This window comes from Impatiens glandulifera, chromosome 2 (genome assembly GCF_907164915.1).
Source record: "Impatiens glandulifera chromosome 2, dImpGla2.1, whole genome shotgun sequence".
Taxonomy (NCBI): domain Eukaryota; kingdom Viridiplantae; phylum Streptophyta; class Magnoliopsida; order Ericales; family Balsaminaceae; genus Impatiens; species Impatiens glandulifera.
In genome coordinates this window covers 65716403-65733640 of record NC_061863.1, presented here as the reverse complement: position 1 = coordinate 65733640, position 17238 = coordinate 65716403, and the positions used below count along the sequence as shown (strand labels likewise).

General features: G+C 29.1%; 3 protein-coding genes across 4 annotated transcripts; 2 read left to right on the top strand and 1 right to left on the bottom strand.

Annotated features, from left to right (window-relative positions):
* Positions 1-9776: 9776 nt before the first annotated feature.
* LOC124925345 (AP2-like ethylene-responsive transcription factor PLT2) lies at positions 9777-12739 on the top strand. Its single transcript, XM_047465322.1, has 9 exons — positions 9777-9923; positions 10039-10453; positions 10551-10633; positions 10759-10767; positions 10872-10960; positions 11174-11247; positions 11526-11576; positions 11676-11752; positions 11845-12739. Exons 1-9 carry the CDS (start codon positions 9785-9787, stop codon positions 12630-12632), a joined length of 1725 nt encoding a protein of 574 aa, XP_047321278.1. The 5' UTR covers positions 9777-9784; the 3' UTR covers positions 12633-12739.
* Positions 12740-13184: 445 nt separating this feature from the next.
* On the top strand, positions 13185-15294 carry LOC124925346 (protein slowmo homolog). 2 transcript variants are annotated; one of them, XM_047465324.1, is made up of 2 exons: positions 13185-13311; positions 14553-15294. In XM_047465324.1, the coding sequence occupies exon 2, from the start codon at positions 14554-14556 to the stop codon at positions 15109-15111; it is 558 nt and encodes a 185-aa protein (XP_047321280.1). In that variant the 5' UTR covers positions 13185-13311; position 14553; the 3' UTR covers positions 15112-15294. The 2 variants fall into 2 exon arrangements, with proteins under 2 accessions (XP_047321280.1, XP_047321279.1); XM_047465323.1 differs by having other exon boundaries at positions 13210-13311; positions 14549-15294.
* A 150-nt stretch (positions 15295-15444) lies between these two features.
* LOC124925347 (zinc finger A20 and AN1 domain-containing stress-associated protein 8-like) lies at positions 15445-17132 on the bottom strand. The gene is made up of 3 exons (XM_047465325.1): positions 16975-17132; positions 16775-16858; positions 15445-16184 (listed from the first exon to the last, which is right to left on the bottom strand). Exon 3 carries the CDS (start codon positions 16169-16171, stop codon positions 15656-15658), a length of 516 nt encoding a protein of 171 aa, XP_047321281.1. The 5' UTR covers positions 16172-16184; positions 16775-16858; positions 16975-17132; the 3' UTR covers positions 15445-15655.
* Positions 17133-17238: the final 106 nt, after the last annotated feature.

The following is a 17238-nucleotide window of genomic DNA, read 5'->3' as shown; positions in this document are numbered from 1 at the left end:
GTATTTAAAAATACTAAAATATTTTTTATAAAAAAATATTTTTTTTCATACATATTCTTTAATTGAAAAGATAAATTAAAAAGATAATTATTATTTTTATTGTAATTATAAATAATTTTAGTTTTATATAAATAATTTTATTAATAATATTGTGATATTATAAAATTTATATTTAATTATAAATTTTAATAACTACATATTCTAATATAATAATATAAGTTATAAATATTTCTCAAACTTTTATAATATAATTCAATAAAATATTTATTTTAAACTTAAAATTAATAAATTTTATTTAACAAAATAATAACATTATTAATTAGTTTTAGAGTAATGCAGTATTTATATTATCTTATCAATAAAATATATTATAAAATATATATTTTTTTATATATTTTTAAATTTATTATTTAAATGAATAAATATATTTTTTCGTTTTTATAAAATGATATTTAAATAATATAGGATTAAAATTTTATTTAATTTTTAATAATTCATATATATATATATAGTATATTTATAATGATATTATATTGAATACAATTAAGAAAAATAGGGAGTTGACAAAATTAAATAAAATTAAAGATTTTTTTAATAATTTGACTTATTAATTAATTTAATTTATTAATTCTTATTTAATATAAATTATCAAATAATTATTTATTTTTACAAATTTAAATAAAAATATGTTATAAATTATGAGTATAAATAATTTACATTTCTTAATCAATTATATTTTTTTTTATCAATTATATTGTAATTATTATAAAGTAAATGAAAGTTTAAACCACAACAAAATTAAAAATAAAAGAAACTTTTAATATTATATTTATTAATATTAAAAATAAATTTTAATTTTAATAAAAATTAATTTTATTAATTTTAATCTACTCACATTATATTTTAGATTTTTTATTGCTTTAACTATATGAAAATTAGAGTAACAAATTTATTATATGTAAATTGGTTTATTAGATTTTAGTTGATTTAAGTACAAAAAAATAATTTTTTTTTTTAAATTTATGTAGGAAACTCAATTGAAACTAGGGAACTTGGTTTAGTTGTCTGAAGTTTAAGTTGAGGGACTTGATATATATAAATATAAATGTACTCAATTATCAAATATTAATATAGACTTTTACCTTCTCTAGCAAAATACTTAAAGTTCATTAAACATAAAACAAGCTTAAAGTTCATTAAACATAAAAAAAGCTTTTAGAGGACATAATACAAATTCTTCTTCAACACCTTCAACAAAAGTTCAATGTATCCACCAGCTAATAATCATTCTTCTTTTAAACTAAACTAGGATTATTATATTTTATTCTTCTCTTTTGATCTTCACATATATGTTCATCAAAGAAGCATAAGAATACCACCAGATTCATCTACCTCTAAACATGTTTCACACAGATAATTTGTGTTGCAACTTTTTAATCAACTTTAAAATACAGATAAAATAGAGGTTTTTATTATTAAGGAGTTTATCATTTATTATTCAAGTCCATGTCCCTTTATATATATGGAAACCAATTAACCACATAAAAAAAATATATATAACTTGTTTTTTAATAATTTAATTATTATTAAATTGAGATATATGAGATTTAGTTAATTAAATATATATTATCCTTTTAAGAAAATAAGAAGTAATAACTATGTTTATTGTTATGGATGTATCGGGTTAATAAATATCAGTTGCTGGACCTCATCACCTTTGGGCTGCACTAGTAAAAAAACTCAAACAAGTTTCATCTATGTATAATGATTTATGTAATTAGTTTGTTTTTTTAATTTATAAATAAATAAAATATTATGTTGGACTAAAAATAAATATTACTACGAACATTTTAGTGAATTCTAAAAAAATTGGGTTGCCATGTGGTGGGATGCCCTAACTCGTAGACTTGTTATGTTTAAGGTAAGACTGACACTATGTAACTAACTAGTTATATAGACATATTCTCCAAATCTATACTTACCTAAAAAAAAATCATAAAATTTGATAATAGAGATTTTAATAATAAATGCAAGGTTTTTACTTTTCTAATTAATATTTTATGTAAAAAATCAAAATAAATGATAGTAAAAATCTTCATTTGGTTTTATAAATACACTAGATTTAGATATTTCAATCATTCATTCTATAATTTTGTAAAGTGTTTTTAGAATAAATCAAATATCTATCTTTAATAGTAAATATTGTGTGTTCCTATACAAAGACATTAATTTTTTTTAATTAAACTCTAAAATTTTATATTTAAATAAATTACTTTAACTAAATTTAATTTTAATTATGATAAAAATGTGTATATAATTATATAGAAATTGCCTTGGTCATGATCATAGTTTGACTTGCATGTCATGCACATATCTTTCTTATTTGGTGAATATTATCTTAATGTTCAAATTTTATTCTTGGTTTTTCAATATAATATTAATGACTATTTGCTTTATAGATTGTTTTAATCATTAATTTCACAGCTTAATTTTATGTTAATTGTTGTATTGGTAAAAGTTGATATTTTGAGTTGTTTATGTTTTTTTTTTTTGTAAATGGCAGAATCATTCTTTTGAGTTCATGAGATATGAGATTATTTAAATTACACAAACCACAACTTTCATGGTACCCTCCATAGAAAACAACCCTAAACCTTGATTCCATCCCTAACCCTAGCTATGAAAATGTAGGTAACCTGAGAAGCAAAACAAGCAAGGTACCTGGCTTACAATATATTAATTAATAATGAATAAAAATGTTTTATTTTTATTAGGTGAGTATTAAAATTAATTAAATATGCTCCTTCTCGAGGAGACACGAGCGTTTTGGCTTTCCACCACCCACAACACATCTCCCAATCTTCATCCATGCCCTTGTTATCTAATTTTACCATTATAGCCTTCTCCTTTGGGATTATTTAATTTAATTTAATTTAATTCGAAGTTATGATGTGTTTGCTTTTTTAACACACAATTATCTTTCACTTTATATGATAATTTGAACCTCTAGTAAAATCTTAGGGTGATTTTTATAAAAATAAGTATTGAATGTTGAATAAGTAATATCATTAAATTAATAGTGTAAATAATTGTTAAATAAACTAGATAAAATATTTAAATATTTATATTAGTTTAATCAAATGTCAAATTAAAGTTAAAAAAAATACATAAATACATAGTAACTTGATTAATTTATGTTTTATATAGTTTATTATATTTTAAATTAAGTTTATCCAACCTTCCGTCCTCTGTAAGATGTATTTCATTCAAACAAGACCTAAATGAGGGGGATAAAGACAAAAATAAAACGCGGATATTGAGCATGGAATCTCTCTGACAAATGGGACCCACGCCGTCGCCGGTGTCTCTCAACCGACATATGCTTGTCACGTCCTCCCAACAAGTTGTGGCGGTCGGAAGCCAAAACGGTTCTAATACCCTTTTATCTTTTGTTTTGTTGAATAGATTTTTTGAAAATATATTAATCTATAAAAAAAAGAAATTGTAGAAAAAATAATTCAAATAATTTTTTTATTTAAAATTAAAGTTTAATAAAATAAATTATAATAATATTTTAATTAATAAATTTAATACTTAAAATAACAATGATAAAAAATATATATTTTTTATTTATTTAAAAGTAAACTTACAAAATACAACATCGTAAAATAGCTATTTTGGTTAATTCCAAGGACTTGACCCTTTTTTTTATGTTTGCTTTAAAAAAATTATTGACAATGTATTTGAGCTAGTTTTCATTTGATTTGGAGTATTTAAAATTTTTATTTTCATTAACATAATTGTGAGAACTAATATTAGTCATCTCAAAATAATTGACTAAAAAATATAATTTTATATTTGATATCAATGAAGTTAGTTGAGATGCTCATATAATAATCCTAATCATAAAATTTAGATGAAATTATATAAAAATAATTTAGAGCTGCTTTATGATTAGTGGTTTATAATTAGTTTATAATCTATATATATAATGATGCTTAACTTTTAAAGTGTCCGAATTGTCGGGTCGAGAACTGTGGTTAATTTGGATATATGTGAGAGTAAATAGATACTTGGGTCGGATTGTGGGTTGACCCGCCCATAAACTTAAAACGGCTAAAAATAAAATTAAAAATGCTATTGGCATGGTTCGATCTTGCAACCTAACAAAACAAGTACAACTTTTTAAGCAACTAAGCTTATAACACTTTATATTTTTAATTCAACCCAAATTTTGATAAATGCGTGACATTTTAACAATAAAAGTTCAACTTTTTAACTAACTAATATATATATATATATATATATATATATATATATATATATATATATATATATATATATATATATATATATATATATATATATATATAATGATGCTTAATTTTTAAAGTGTCCGGATTGCCGGTTCGAGAGCTGTGATTAATTTGGATATATGTGAGAGTAAATTGATACTTTGGTCGGATTGTGGGTTTACTCGCCCATTAAAATTTTACCGTAATATTTTTTTCACGATTTTTTATATTATTACTCGTGCAAATGCAGGGATACATACATGCTAGTTTTATAATAAGACTCTTTCTTATTAAATATGTTCTTCTTCTATCTTCATATATAACTGTTGATCAATATCTTAAATTATTATAAATCAACTTAGGACATGAAGTCAAGAACTATCAAAATGAAATTACTCAGATATTTACGTTATTATATATTAGTTCTTTCTTCATTTTAATTAAGAATTAATGTTAAAATTTATAAGTTAACAATGCTAATTAACTCACTAAATACTTAAAGTGAAAATAATATTGTTAACTTCTTAATATATATAAAAAAAATCAATTCTTATTTGATCAAAACGCTATAAGTTGAAAATCATGATTATAAGGTTGTGGCAAATTTTTGTTTAATGTAGAAAGTTAACATCACCTAATTTAAGGTTGTAAGTGGTCCGGTTTGATCGGTTTATTGACCGAAATGCACCTCCAAACTATTAAGGTGAGGTTTGAAAATAATTCTTATTGACCTAATTTGAACGGTTTGAAAATCGGTTTGATTGATTTAATCGGTTTAAAAATACAATTATCAAATTATAAAAATTACTTTAAATCTGATATTAAACTATAAAATCTTCAAAATAATGACTTAATGTCTCAAAATCTATTAACAACTATATAAATATATAGCATTGAACCATTCAAAATCAAATCCACTCCTCTACAATTTTTAACCCATCATATACAGCAAATCAATTTTCAGCAATGAAGCCAAACTTCATATACTTTAGTAGGTTTAGGAAAATCCCTATCACATGTATCTCTTTTTCTTTTACCATCACTAAGAACCACCACTAGTTTCATTAGGTTTAGATTGAAGCCCAATTTGTGAATACTAGTACTCCTCTAATTATAAATTTGTAATTTTCATTATTCATCTAATATCATTATAAAAGATAATTAAAACATTAAAAATATTTACTATGAATCTAAACTAATTAATTATTAACTAAAATTTTAAAATAGAAAAGAGTTAAACTTGTTTTTTTTTCATATTTTAGAATAAAACAAGTTCCAGAATATAAGAAAACGTATATGAGATTTTGAGTATAAATATATAGGAGAACATCGAATCTAAAGTCAGGTGAAGAAGGTTACCAGAATAATGGTCAAACTAAACTCTGAAGAATTTTCTTCAATTTTTCTAAGCTTAGAGTTGACCTAATAATCAAAAATCAAAATATATATCTTTTACTCAAACTCCGAAGATGAATGATGAATTTAAAGTCTTAAACAACAATGAAAATGGATAATCAAAGTTTTTATTCTCACCTTTAATCATTATTATTATCGATTTCGTCTTTGATTCTTGAAAAATAGAAATTAGAGTTTTGAATATGAAGGCTAAAAGCTAGCTTTAGAGAGTTATTCGGTAGAGAAAATGTGTGAATATAGATTAACATTATAATACTGTAACGTTGAAGATGAATAATGAATTCAGCCATTTTTAGTATAATTTTTTTTTGAAACTAGTGAGAGAAATAATTAATTACTAAATCAATCAAAAAATAGTATATTAATAGTAAATAAAAAAAAATAATAGAGGCAACTTGAACAATTGAGCTTGCAGGTTGCGACCAACGAATAAGACTGGACAGATTGACATTGTACAATGAATAGTCTGAAGAATCATTTACTTTATTATTAAAATATATAATTATATATTAATATACAGAAGAAAATGAATAACGTAATCGTATTATACAAAATCAGTATATTCGGTTCGGTCGGTAAACCGACGGATTATGATATCGCAAACCGACCAACCGAACTGTATAGCTCGGTTTAGTCAAATCAGAACCAATTTGAACTCGGTTTAGATGGTTCGGTTTGATATTCGATTTAGTTTAACGGTTATGAACCAATTTGAACGATTTAATCGATTTTTTTACACCCTTAACCTAGTTATTTACGTTAGGATCAAAGTAGGCTTAAGCACACCCAATATATATATATATATTAATAAGATGACATTACTGGTTAATTTCTTATTTTTTAAATATAATTCCTTATCAATAAAATATTTATTTAATTTCCCATTTATTTATTTTGTAAGTCCATTCCAAATGTTTTATAAAACTCCCATTCCAAAAAATTCAAGCCTAAATTATGGTTGGTTTGATCTCTGTTTTTTTTAATAAAACTATATATTTATCTCATATCATATCACCTATATAATTAATTATTTTATTAATTTAAATACTAAAATTATCTAATACTTAATATTTTATTTTATATTAATAAAAGGCATATTTTATGGGGTATTTTGGTCATAATATTTAAAAAAAATCATCAAATCTGAGATTTTAGAAAAAAAGGGACGAATCTATGTAGGGGCTCACCCACCCCGAATTTTTTTTTTTTTACGGTAGAAATATGACATTACCCTTAATTTCTTAAAAATATATATATAATTCATTGTTTTTTTATCTAATTATTAAAAAAATGGTAAAACTTACTTTTATATACTTGTTTTTTTCAAAAAAAATCGTTATTATTTTAAGTTCACCCTAATTTTTCTTCAAGCCAACCCCATTTCAAAATTCTGGGTACATCTCTGAAAAAACCCAAATAAAATCCAAAATCTTAGTTCCTCACACACAAGCCCTAACTCTAATTCTTGAAATCCTACGTGAACTTGTTACATTTAATATCTTTATAATATATTTTGTAACTTGAGTTAACATGATTGTTTAATATTGTGCTAACTTCCTAAAACAAATATCAAAACTTTTACTTATATTTTTTTTCTCATCTAACAACGCTATATGACATAAAAGAGCTAAATTAAAATTAATATATAATAAATTAACAAACATATGATATGATGAACTTAATTAATTACACTATTCTTCAGAAGAAAAAAAAATAGCCATTACAAATTAATCCAATACAATTAGTACCATATAAGTTTGACAGCTAAGTCGGCCATTAACTTACGTTACTTCGAAACGTGCAACTATTTTAAAACTAATTCCCTAGTACTTCCTCTTTGGGGTGTCACAACCGCAAAGAGCAACTCATCCCCCACTAATATTTTTTATTGAAATTTTCAAATAATTAATTAATTAATTGTTGGGAATTATGATTGTAGTTTGACTCTCTGGCCTTTGACTAGAAGACAATAGCATTATAAACAATTACCAACCAGATACTATGGTTATCATAACAATAATTAAACTGCAAATTAGTTTCTAAAAAATGGAATTTATAATGTCAATATTACTTCAAACTTTAACAATATATTCAAAGAATGTCATCTAATCTAAACTCTTACAATCTTTGTATCAAACATATAAATAGTTTCAATTTCGTCTAATTACAAACAAAAGTGATGGACGCACGTGAATAACTCATTAAACAATTCAATTTGACTATAAAATTGACCAAGTTTTGGACCTTTATTTTATAACAAATCATGGGAGAACTGTCTATCATTTCATCAATTAATAAATAATTAGAGATATGATGAGTTGAAATTTATGTTTGAATTTGTCTATTAAATAAATATTTTCTTTAACTTATGGCTATGAGAGTTTTTTTAGTTTCCAATCACTTTATTTTCTTGGATTTCTTTGATTAAGAACTTTTTAATATTCTTTATTCTTCAAATCAAACACTATTGGAATGACACAAACAATTAAATAACCTAATCCTAGAAAAGGCATTAATTAATTAATAATCCTAAACGAGGTAAATTAACAAATGGTTATTTTAGTACTGCTAAATAATATAAAATAATTAATTTAAATGAAATAAGGGTAATTTTAAGTTTAGAGAGGGGTTTGACTAGTGCGATTTCCAAGTATACTGGTCAACAGATGGATGCGTGGAAAACCCAAAAAGGAAATTACTAGGATATTTTAATTTTTGTAATTTTACCCCGGGTGATTTTTCTTTAAATATTTTACTGTCAGTGAATTGAATTGATAGTGGTGATGGTAATTATATATATAATTTTTAGGGTTTAATGTTTTCAAGGAGGAGTGAGAGAGATTATTTATTATGTCGGATATTGCATGTCCGTACACCAACATCTTTAACATATTCATGCACTCGGGGATCTACAATCTGGTCATCACTTTTTGCACCTCTCTCTCTTGCCCGCTAACCTAGGGCATGAGAGAGATAATTGATTCAGTGAGGACCCTTCAAACATTTTGCCACCCCATGATATTTTAAACTTTTCTTTAACTAGATAGAAATCAATATATAAATTATGTGAATTCAGAAAATCTGTCTTTTGTTTTAGTTTTCGAATTGGATCTTCATAAAAAATTAACAACAATATTATCATAAATTTATATAATGAAAAAAGATCACAAAGAAGGCAATAATATAAGCCATTGAAAGACCTAATTAAAAAAGAATTATCATTTATAGTTCTTATAATCTGAATATTTCAACTCAAGATTCTTGTACATACTTTAATAAACTTGAACTTAAAAATTATAAATAACATGTTTAGATTCATTATTATTAAATAAGCATTTTACTATTAGTTTATATTGGGAACTAAAATTATCTAAACCAACCGTCATTAAATTAAAATTGATCAAGCAAACTATATATACAACGGATACAGATGATTTTTTGAGTAAAAAAACTCTTGAATTGAACCGGTTGCACCTAGTCTAGTAGAAGAAATTAATAAATGTATTAATTAGATGAGAGTGAGTAATTTATTTATTATTTAATGTAAATTTAAACTTGATTAATGAGATAAAAGTGTGGGAATGCTGGGTTTTGAGGGGTCATCGATTACATTAACCGATGGTGGAGAGAGTTCCAATAAACCAAGTGGGATTCTATGTATACTTTTCAGCTTGTATTCAATTTTGTACATTTTTTATTCAACAGAACTAAGCTTGTTTGGATTAGTATAAAATGTTAATTATTATAATGAAGTGATTAAACATGCATGCTCGTGGCCTAATTAGCTAATTAGAACTTGTTTAATTACATTTAATGATTCTTCATGTAATTAGATATTATTAATGCATGGTTAGGAACCCTAGAAAAGATACATACACACAGCTTGAAAGAGAATATAAACTATTTAATTAAATACATCCCCCTCTCTCTCTCTCTTTTGATATTATTTCTCTCTTTCCCACCTCTTCGATCTCCTTCCTTCCTTCTGTCTTTCTTCAGATTTGCAGAGACTTGCCATATCTAGTATAACTAGATTTCCTCTTCTTCTATTTCCATGATAAATTGATCAAAACATGAATCCTGACAACTGCCTTCCTTTTTCTCTCTCCCCTTCTCATTCTTCATTCCCTCAAGAACTCCATTCATCTCAGAATCATCATTTTTCACTAGGTTTGGTCAATGAAGCCATGGAAAATCACTTTCAAAACCAAGGTATATAAGTTATTTAATCTCATTCTTCCATTATTTCATGAATCCCCACATTAAAAATCAATTACAACCTATGTTTTGTCATGACATATATTTGATTGTCTATGTGATTAATTAGAGTGGAACCTGATGAACGGTCATGGAGGCGGGGGAGAACATCACATACCGAAGGTGGCAGACTTCCTCGGAGTTAGCAACAAATCCGACAGCCACTCCGGGGATTTATCCTTGTACAATGGAATACAACCAAACGAGACTAACTATCTCTTTCAAAGTAACAGCTTGATGCCGGTTCAGAACTCTTTAGGTGTCTTGGGAAATGATTGCTACGATCTTCAAGAAAACGCGAACAATCTTCAGGCTTTGACATTATCCATGGGTAGTGGAAAGGGTTTATCGTCGTCGTCATCGTGTGAGACTGCTAGGGTTGATAATAGTAGCACAAATGTAAACAATGCTATTGTTGAAGCTAACCCTAAAAGGAATTTGGACACTTTTGGGCAAAGAACATCAATTTATAGAGGTGTAACCAGGTATATATGTATATTTTTAAACCTAACAATTTAGTTTATGTTTTTGTTTATGTTTACCCTTCTTGTATAATTAATTTTTTTTCATTTGAATTATTAGGCACAGATGGACAGGAAGATATGAAGCTCATCTTTGGGATAATACTTGTAGAAGGGAAGGACAGTCGAGGAAAGGTCGCCAAGGTATGTAGTAATTGTGAAAATGTTTCAATATTTGAATGGTTATTGATCGATGCTCCTTTGTCTTTGTTTTATGATGACGTTGCATCAATTGACGATCGACTCGATTTGTTCATCATTGTCTTCAGTTTACTTGGGTGAGTGGTTTGCATTATATGGTTTAGGGTTTTGATTACATCTCATGATTTTTCAAATGTCCTATGTTGTTTTGTTTGGTTGATTAATTAATTGATATGGGCAGGTGGATATGACAAAGAGGATAAAGCTGCTAGGTCATATGATCTTGCTGCACTCAAGTATTGGGGAACTTCTACCACTACAAATTTCCCAGTAAGTGTTTTTTTTCACCTTGTATAATAATTATTGTTAGAAACACAAATTTATTTTGAAGATATCTCATGAATGTGTCTTTTGTGTCTTTTTACTGATGTTATCATGTTTTATGGCACGTCTTATGATTAATGTGTTGTACTAGATATCTAGTTATTTCATTTTCATCTCTTGATTTTAAAACATTTTCTTGGTTGTTGGTGGTCTTGGCAGATAACTACTTATGAGAAGGAGCTTGAAGAGATGAAAAATATGACAAGACAAGAATTTGTGGCTTCAATTAGGAGGTAAATTATTAATTTAGTTAAATATCTTGTGTTTATCATTCTATATTTAATTTTAAATTTAATACATAAAGCTCTTAACATATAAATTTAAATTAGATAATAAGGATGGTTGATATATATAATTTGTTCTGACATATGATTGTAGTATTAAGTACATGTCATAAAATTATTCTGACATTGTCATGCATATCTTTCATATCTCTTTTTCTCTCTCTCAAATTTGGAAAGAATAACGTGTTATGTAAATTTATTTCATCATTTATTGTATGAACTTTTAGGAAAAGTAGCGGTTTTTCAAGAGGAGCTTCTATGTACCGTGGAGTCACAAGGTATAGGTTATAATCTTTCTCGATCTTTCTGTCTCTTTCTCTCCCCCACTCTCTCTCTCTCTCTCAATTCTATATACATATGTGTCTATATTTGTATAGGCACCATCAACATGGAAGGTGGCAAGCAAGGATCGGTCGGGTTGCTGGAAACAAGGACCTCTATCTAGGAACTTTTGGTAAGTCACATTTCATTTTTGAACTATGAATCAATGAAATTAGGGTAGAGATTTTGTTTTTGTTTTACACACTTTTATACAAAAATATGTAGGAACCGAGGAGGAGGCAGCGGAAGCATATGATATAGCCGCGATAAAGTTTCGAGGACTAAATGCGGTGACGAACTTTGACATGAACAGATACGATGTAAAGTCAATTTTGGAAAGCAACACTTTACCCATTGGGGGTGGGGCAGCCAAGCGGTTAAAGGAGGCACAAGCGATTGAATCATCGCTAAAGCGCGATGAAATGTTGAGCCTTCCCGGCCCAACAAATTTCCACTATTTAGGATCAAGTATGAACCCTATCCAAGCCTACCCATTAAATGTACATCACACTTTTGATCAAAACCAAACTTTACTCACATTACAAAACCATCAAGACCTATCACATCATCATTTTTCATCCCCACAAGATGCCAATAATTACCAAAGCTATATCCAAACTCAGCTACAACTACAACAACAGCAACAGCAACAACAACAACAATCGGTTTCGTATAATTCAAATCTTTACGACAATTATCTTCATGGTGCCCACGGCATGTTGGGCACCGACAATGCATCGCCTGCTATGGAGACCGATAGTTCTTGTGGGAGTTATTGCGCCGGAGGGTATTTAGGTAATAATCATGAGTTGGGAATGGGGTTGGGATCCGGCTCGGGCTCGGGCTCTTCTGGAGCTAACACGAGTGCTGGTCCGGCGCATGAGCATGGGCTTGGACTGACAAAGGTTGACTATGATGTTCGTCCTGGTTCATCGACTTATGGTGGTTGGTCGACTGAAGAGTCGGGTCAAGGTTCGGGTGCCGGGTTTTTCTCAATGTGGAATGATGGATGATTTTGGTCGGGAGATAACTGATTAAGAAAAAATGTTTTCAATTTATTTTTTCTTAAAATCGGTGTTACTAGTTGACAAATTATTAAATGAGGCAATTCAATCGAATTTTTCTTCTTCTTTTATATATATATTGATTTTTGTTGCTAAGTTGGTATTTAGTGGAACTTATAATGGAAAGATTTATTTTATTTTATTGCATTTGTATGTTCTTGTAAACCACAAATTATTTTCTAGGGAATTTCAAGTTTTTAATAATTTTGTACATAATTATCAAAATTTATAAATCAAAATAATTACAAATAATTTTTAAATATAATTATGGGCTTATTATTTTCATAGTGGTCTGATTTGGGTCTGATTTGAATGGGCTTATTATTTTCACTTTATTCCTTAATTTATGGGCCGATGTTCCATTTTATTGCTGTCTTTTATTGTTATGCACTTATTTTCAATCGTTGATGAAACTAGATCGGACGATAATCCCTTAATACTGACCGGCGTCCACCGTTTTATCCTGCACCGCCGCATATAATAACAATTTCCCTCCTCTCTCTTTCTCCCTCTCTGTGCTTATTGCGATCCATTGTTTAGTGGCAGCTGCCGGCCTTCTCTCTCTCTCTAGGATTCCGATCGGTTGACGTACGGCTTCATAGTTTCATTCGATCTTGGCGGCAATCAGGTTTATCTCCATTCTGTTTCACAAATTTTGATTTCTTCGATGTTTCGACTTACAATCTGTGTTTGTTGACCAACAATTCTTCGTATTTTTTTGCTCTTTATTCTGTTATGTATTTGATTGTTTCGTCTGATTATACAATAGAATAAAAGAATTAATCTTTCATATATGTCATTGTCATAGATAGACCTCTCTCAATTTGTGAAGAGGCTCGAAATTTTCTTGTCAATTAGGTCTTTTGACATTGTTTTCTTGGAAAATAAGGAATTTCGAGGATTCAAAATCATTTCTTTAAGTAGAATAGAGAATAGAATAAATGGAAATACAAGATCATCTGGTCAAAGGGAATAAGATGGGAAGAATGTAAAAATATACAATTAAGGGTTAGAACATCTCTTCCTTTTTATAATTTATATGATTATATCTCCATTCTCTTCGATATAAACAAGATCATAACATCAGTTTCAGAGTAAATGGTGTGTTTACTTGTTCTACTAGTAAATACAGATTTCATTTATAATCAGTTATTGTATCTCCCCTGACAGAGCTGGAGATTAATTATCTTTGAAATTGGAATGATTCTCTCATGAGTTTTCATTTTTTCCCTTATAAATTGCCCACATTTAGATAACCAAATATTCATTGGAATTATGTTTGGTACCCACCCTGGTTAAGCTTAGTGGCAAGAGATATGTACTAAGGGGCTTACATCCCTGTGTAATTGTGTTCGATTTCCATTGAAATTAACATATTGAAATGTGAGGTCATGGCGTGAGTTGTTATGCTAGCCTCCTCAAGGTATTAGGTGCGCGAAAAACTGACCTGGACACACTAGTTAAGAATGGTGTTTGGTTGTTCTACTTGCAACCAGATTTAGTTATTGTGAACCTTACATTATATTCTTTCTTATCTTTTTTTTTTCCTTCAAACATACATTATATGAAGCTTGTTGAAATAATGTGTTACAAGCCGAAAAAACATATATGAACCCTGTTCACAAGACAACTTTGTCTTCACCATTTGCAGGACTTAGATTCCGCACAAAATGATGGTGAAAACCTATAAACATAAATTACAAACTAATTAAAGTGAATAATAATTAATTAATTGGAAGTCATCTGATTGAGAACATGATTGAATTGCCCAATTAAATGTCCTTGGCTTCTGCTGTGTCTGACAACTGATCTTGCTTATATAACTACTTCCAAAAACCAGATTTCATTTACAGTGGTTTGTGTGGACAGGATGGTTAGAGCCTATGCTCAAGAACACACATACAAGCATCCATGGGAAAGAGTGACATCAGCATCTTGGCGAAAGTTTTCTGATCCTGAGAACAAGCGTACTCTTTCCCATATCCTCGAAGTCGATACTCTGAGCCGCAAGCTCGAGCCTCAAGCCGGGAAGCTTTACACGACACGAGCTATAACCATTCATGCTCCTGGGCCTTGGTTCGTTCGCAAGATCATTGGTCAGGACATCTGCCACTGCATTGAATCTACCATGGTGGATGGAAAAACTCGATCAATGCAACTCATAACTAAAAACATAAGCCTCCAGAAGTTTATAGAAGTGGAGGAGAAGATCAGGTATGATCCTCACCCGGATCATCCAAATGAATGGACGATATGTAAACAGGAGACAAGCATTCGGATTAAACCGTTATCTGCTTTGGCTTCCATGGCGGAAAAGGTGGAGCAGCGGTGTGTTGATAGGTTCCAGCAGAATAGTGTGAAAGGAAGAGAGGTTATGGAGAGAATCTGCAAGTATTTGGAAGCTGAATCTAGAGGGATTTCAATTTAACCTATATTTTTTATTTCTTTCTATTTTTAATCTATGTTAGGTCTCATTAGATTTGAAGAAATTGAAGTTAAATCCAGACATGAGATCTTACTATAACTCATGTTTGCTTTGTGTTTGCTTATTTGGAAATACCTGTGTAGTTGGATCTTGATCTCAGTGAGAAATTGAGAAAAATAATATCTGGATCTGGATACATTGGGGTATGAAAATGCTAGTTGTATGTATTATTTTGATGTCATATATCTATTCAAACAGTGTTAAAATATTTAATATTGTCAAATTTGCCTTTTTGATAAAATGACAGCCAAATAGATGAATTCATATAAACACTAATGTAAACAAGAATATAGAACCAAGCATAATAATCATTCATAGTACTGAAAAGTGAAAACAAACCCAAGAACCACAACTTAAAAACATTCGACCAAACAAAATAAACAAGCTCTCTCCTACTGCAATGAGCAACAAGCATAGGAGAGAAGCCCAATATATCTGAAATGTTGCTCTTGGTCAGGGTCTGATGAAGACTGCAGAAATCACATCTCTAGATCTTATTGAGTTTCTCCGCCTTAACAATAGGATTGGCTTTAGCTATAGCATCCTGGGCAGCACCATGATAGTCAAAAAGGCAACCATGTTTATCAGAGTAGCGATGGGATCCACAGAACATATTTCCACATCGACATTTGAATCCAGTTAGGCCAACACGCTTCTTGCAAGTAGCACATCGCTTGGGAACTACCTTTCCCTCCTCAATGGCCTCTGCAGATGGTCCTGATTGAGTTGGTGATAATACAGATAAGACTTTAGGTTCTACTGAACTACTACTTGGTTTTAAAGTGACAGCAGTAGTGTCATCAATAATGGCGGGTTCCTTTCCATTAACAATGTTCTCAATGGAGGAGGCAGCAAGTTTCGTCTGTTCTTGTTTCAAAATCATGTCTTTGTGACATTTGGAACACATGTTCATGGTTGCTGCACTTCCGAAGAAGCCACAATTGTTGATGCACAAGATTGGACCTTCCGGTGATGCGTGGCATCCAGTCTCATCATGCTCCATCTTTTTAAGATTACTGAAATGAAATGAAATAAAATAGTGTGATTGGAAAGGAAACAAAGGAGAATCCGAACTAAATATTTACAATAAAAATATTTTGGTTGATATATTGAATGTAACCCACATCATACAAGGCCTTAAGCTTTATTCTACATCGCTGGCAGGCATTCATAATACAGGTAGGATCTACCAAATGGATGAATATGAACAATCCAGATGTCACTTTGTACACAGACATGAAATAGCATCTGTGAGCCGTTATCTTAGTTCAAACAATTATATGCACCACAATTCTCCATTACTGATCTAGGTTGATGATATATTTTCATCTGTGAGCAGTTATCTTAGTTCAAACAATTATATGCACCACAATTCTCCATTACTGATCTAGGTTGATGATATATATGTATTATGATCATGTAACTGAGTCAATCAAAATCTGAATAAGGAAGTTCAACATAGATTTGTGGTATTTTTGTAGAAAACCATAGTTCTCCTCAAACGCATAAAGCAATACAATTTACAAAATCATTAACAGAAACTCAAAACAAACAATCTAATTACTGTGAGGAAATTCACAATTCGAAAATGAATTCGAATCGTAACCTGTTTGACAGAACAACAGCCTCCTTCCTCCTCCAGAACAATCTGACCCGATCTCCTCCACCCACAAAATCGCAATAATCGAGCCTGTTACTCGTCAAACAGATCAACAAAAAAGATCAAACAAATCGCAGACAGATCGACCCAAAAACAACATCGTTATACATAGAAAATACGAGGAAATGAAATCGAAAAACATTCACCTTAGAATCGATGGAGATGAAGAAGAGGAGATGGATCTGTGTGATTAGAGAGAGAGGTTCTCTCTCTCCAGTTTGTCACCGACCCGCAACTTCCCCTTTCTCTCTGGCAAAGAACGATTTATGATTTACTCTTCTTTAAATCAGGAACGCCTTTTCTCTTTTTCTTTATTTCCTTTTCCAAATATTAAATTAATGGAGATCAATCATTTCACCAATATTTTATATTTATACTCATATTCTTGCGTGATAAAATCAAATATCAGA

Excerpts from the sequence above, each read along its gene's own strand:
- LOC124925345 (XM_047465322.1), top strand. The coding sequence starts at position 9,785 with ATGAATCCTGACAACTGCCTTCCTTTTTCTCTCTCCCCTTCTCATTCT. Across the intron at positions 9,924-10,038 it reads AAATCACTTTCAAAACCAAG|AGTGGAACCTGATGAACGGT; the intron begins GTATATAAGTTA and ends GTGATTAATTAG. Across the intron at positions 11,248-11,525 it reads TTTGTGGCTTCAATTAGGAG|GAAAAGTAGCGGTTTTTCAA; the intron begins GTAAATTATTAA and ends ATGAACTTTTAG.
- LOC124925347 (XM_047465325.1), bottom strand. The coding sequence starts at position 16,171 with ATGGAGCATGATGAGACTGGATGCCACGCATCACCGGAAGGTCCAATC.
- LOC124925346 (XM_047465324.1), top strand. The coding sequence starts at position 14,554 with ATGGTTAGAGCCTATGCTCAAGAACACACATACAAGCATCCATGGGAA.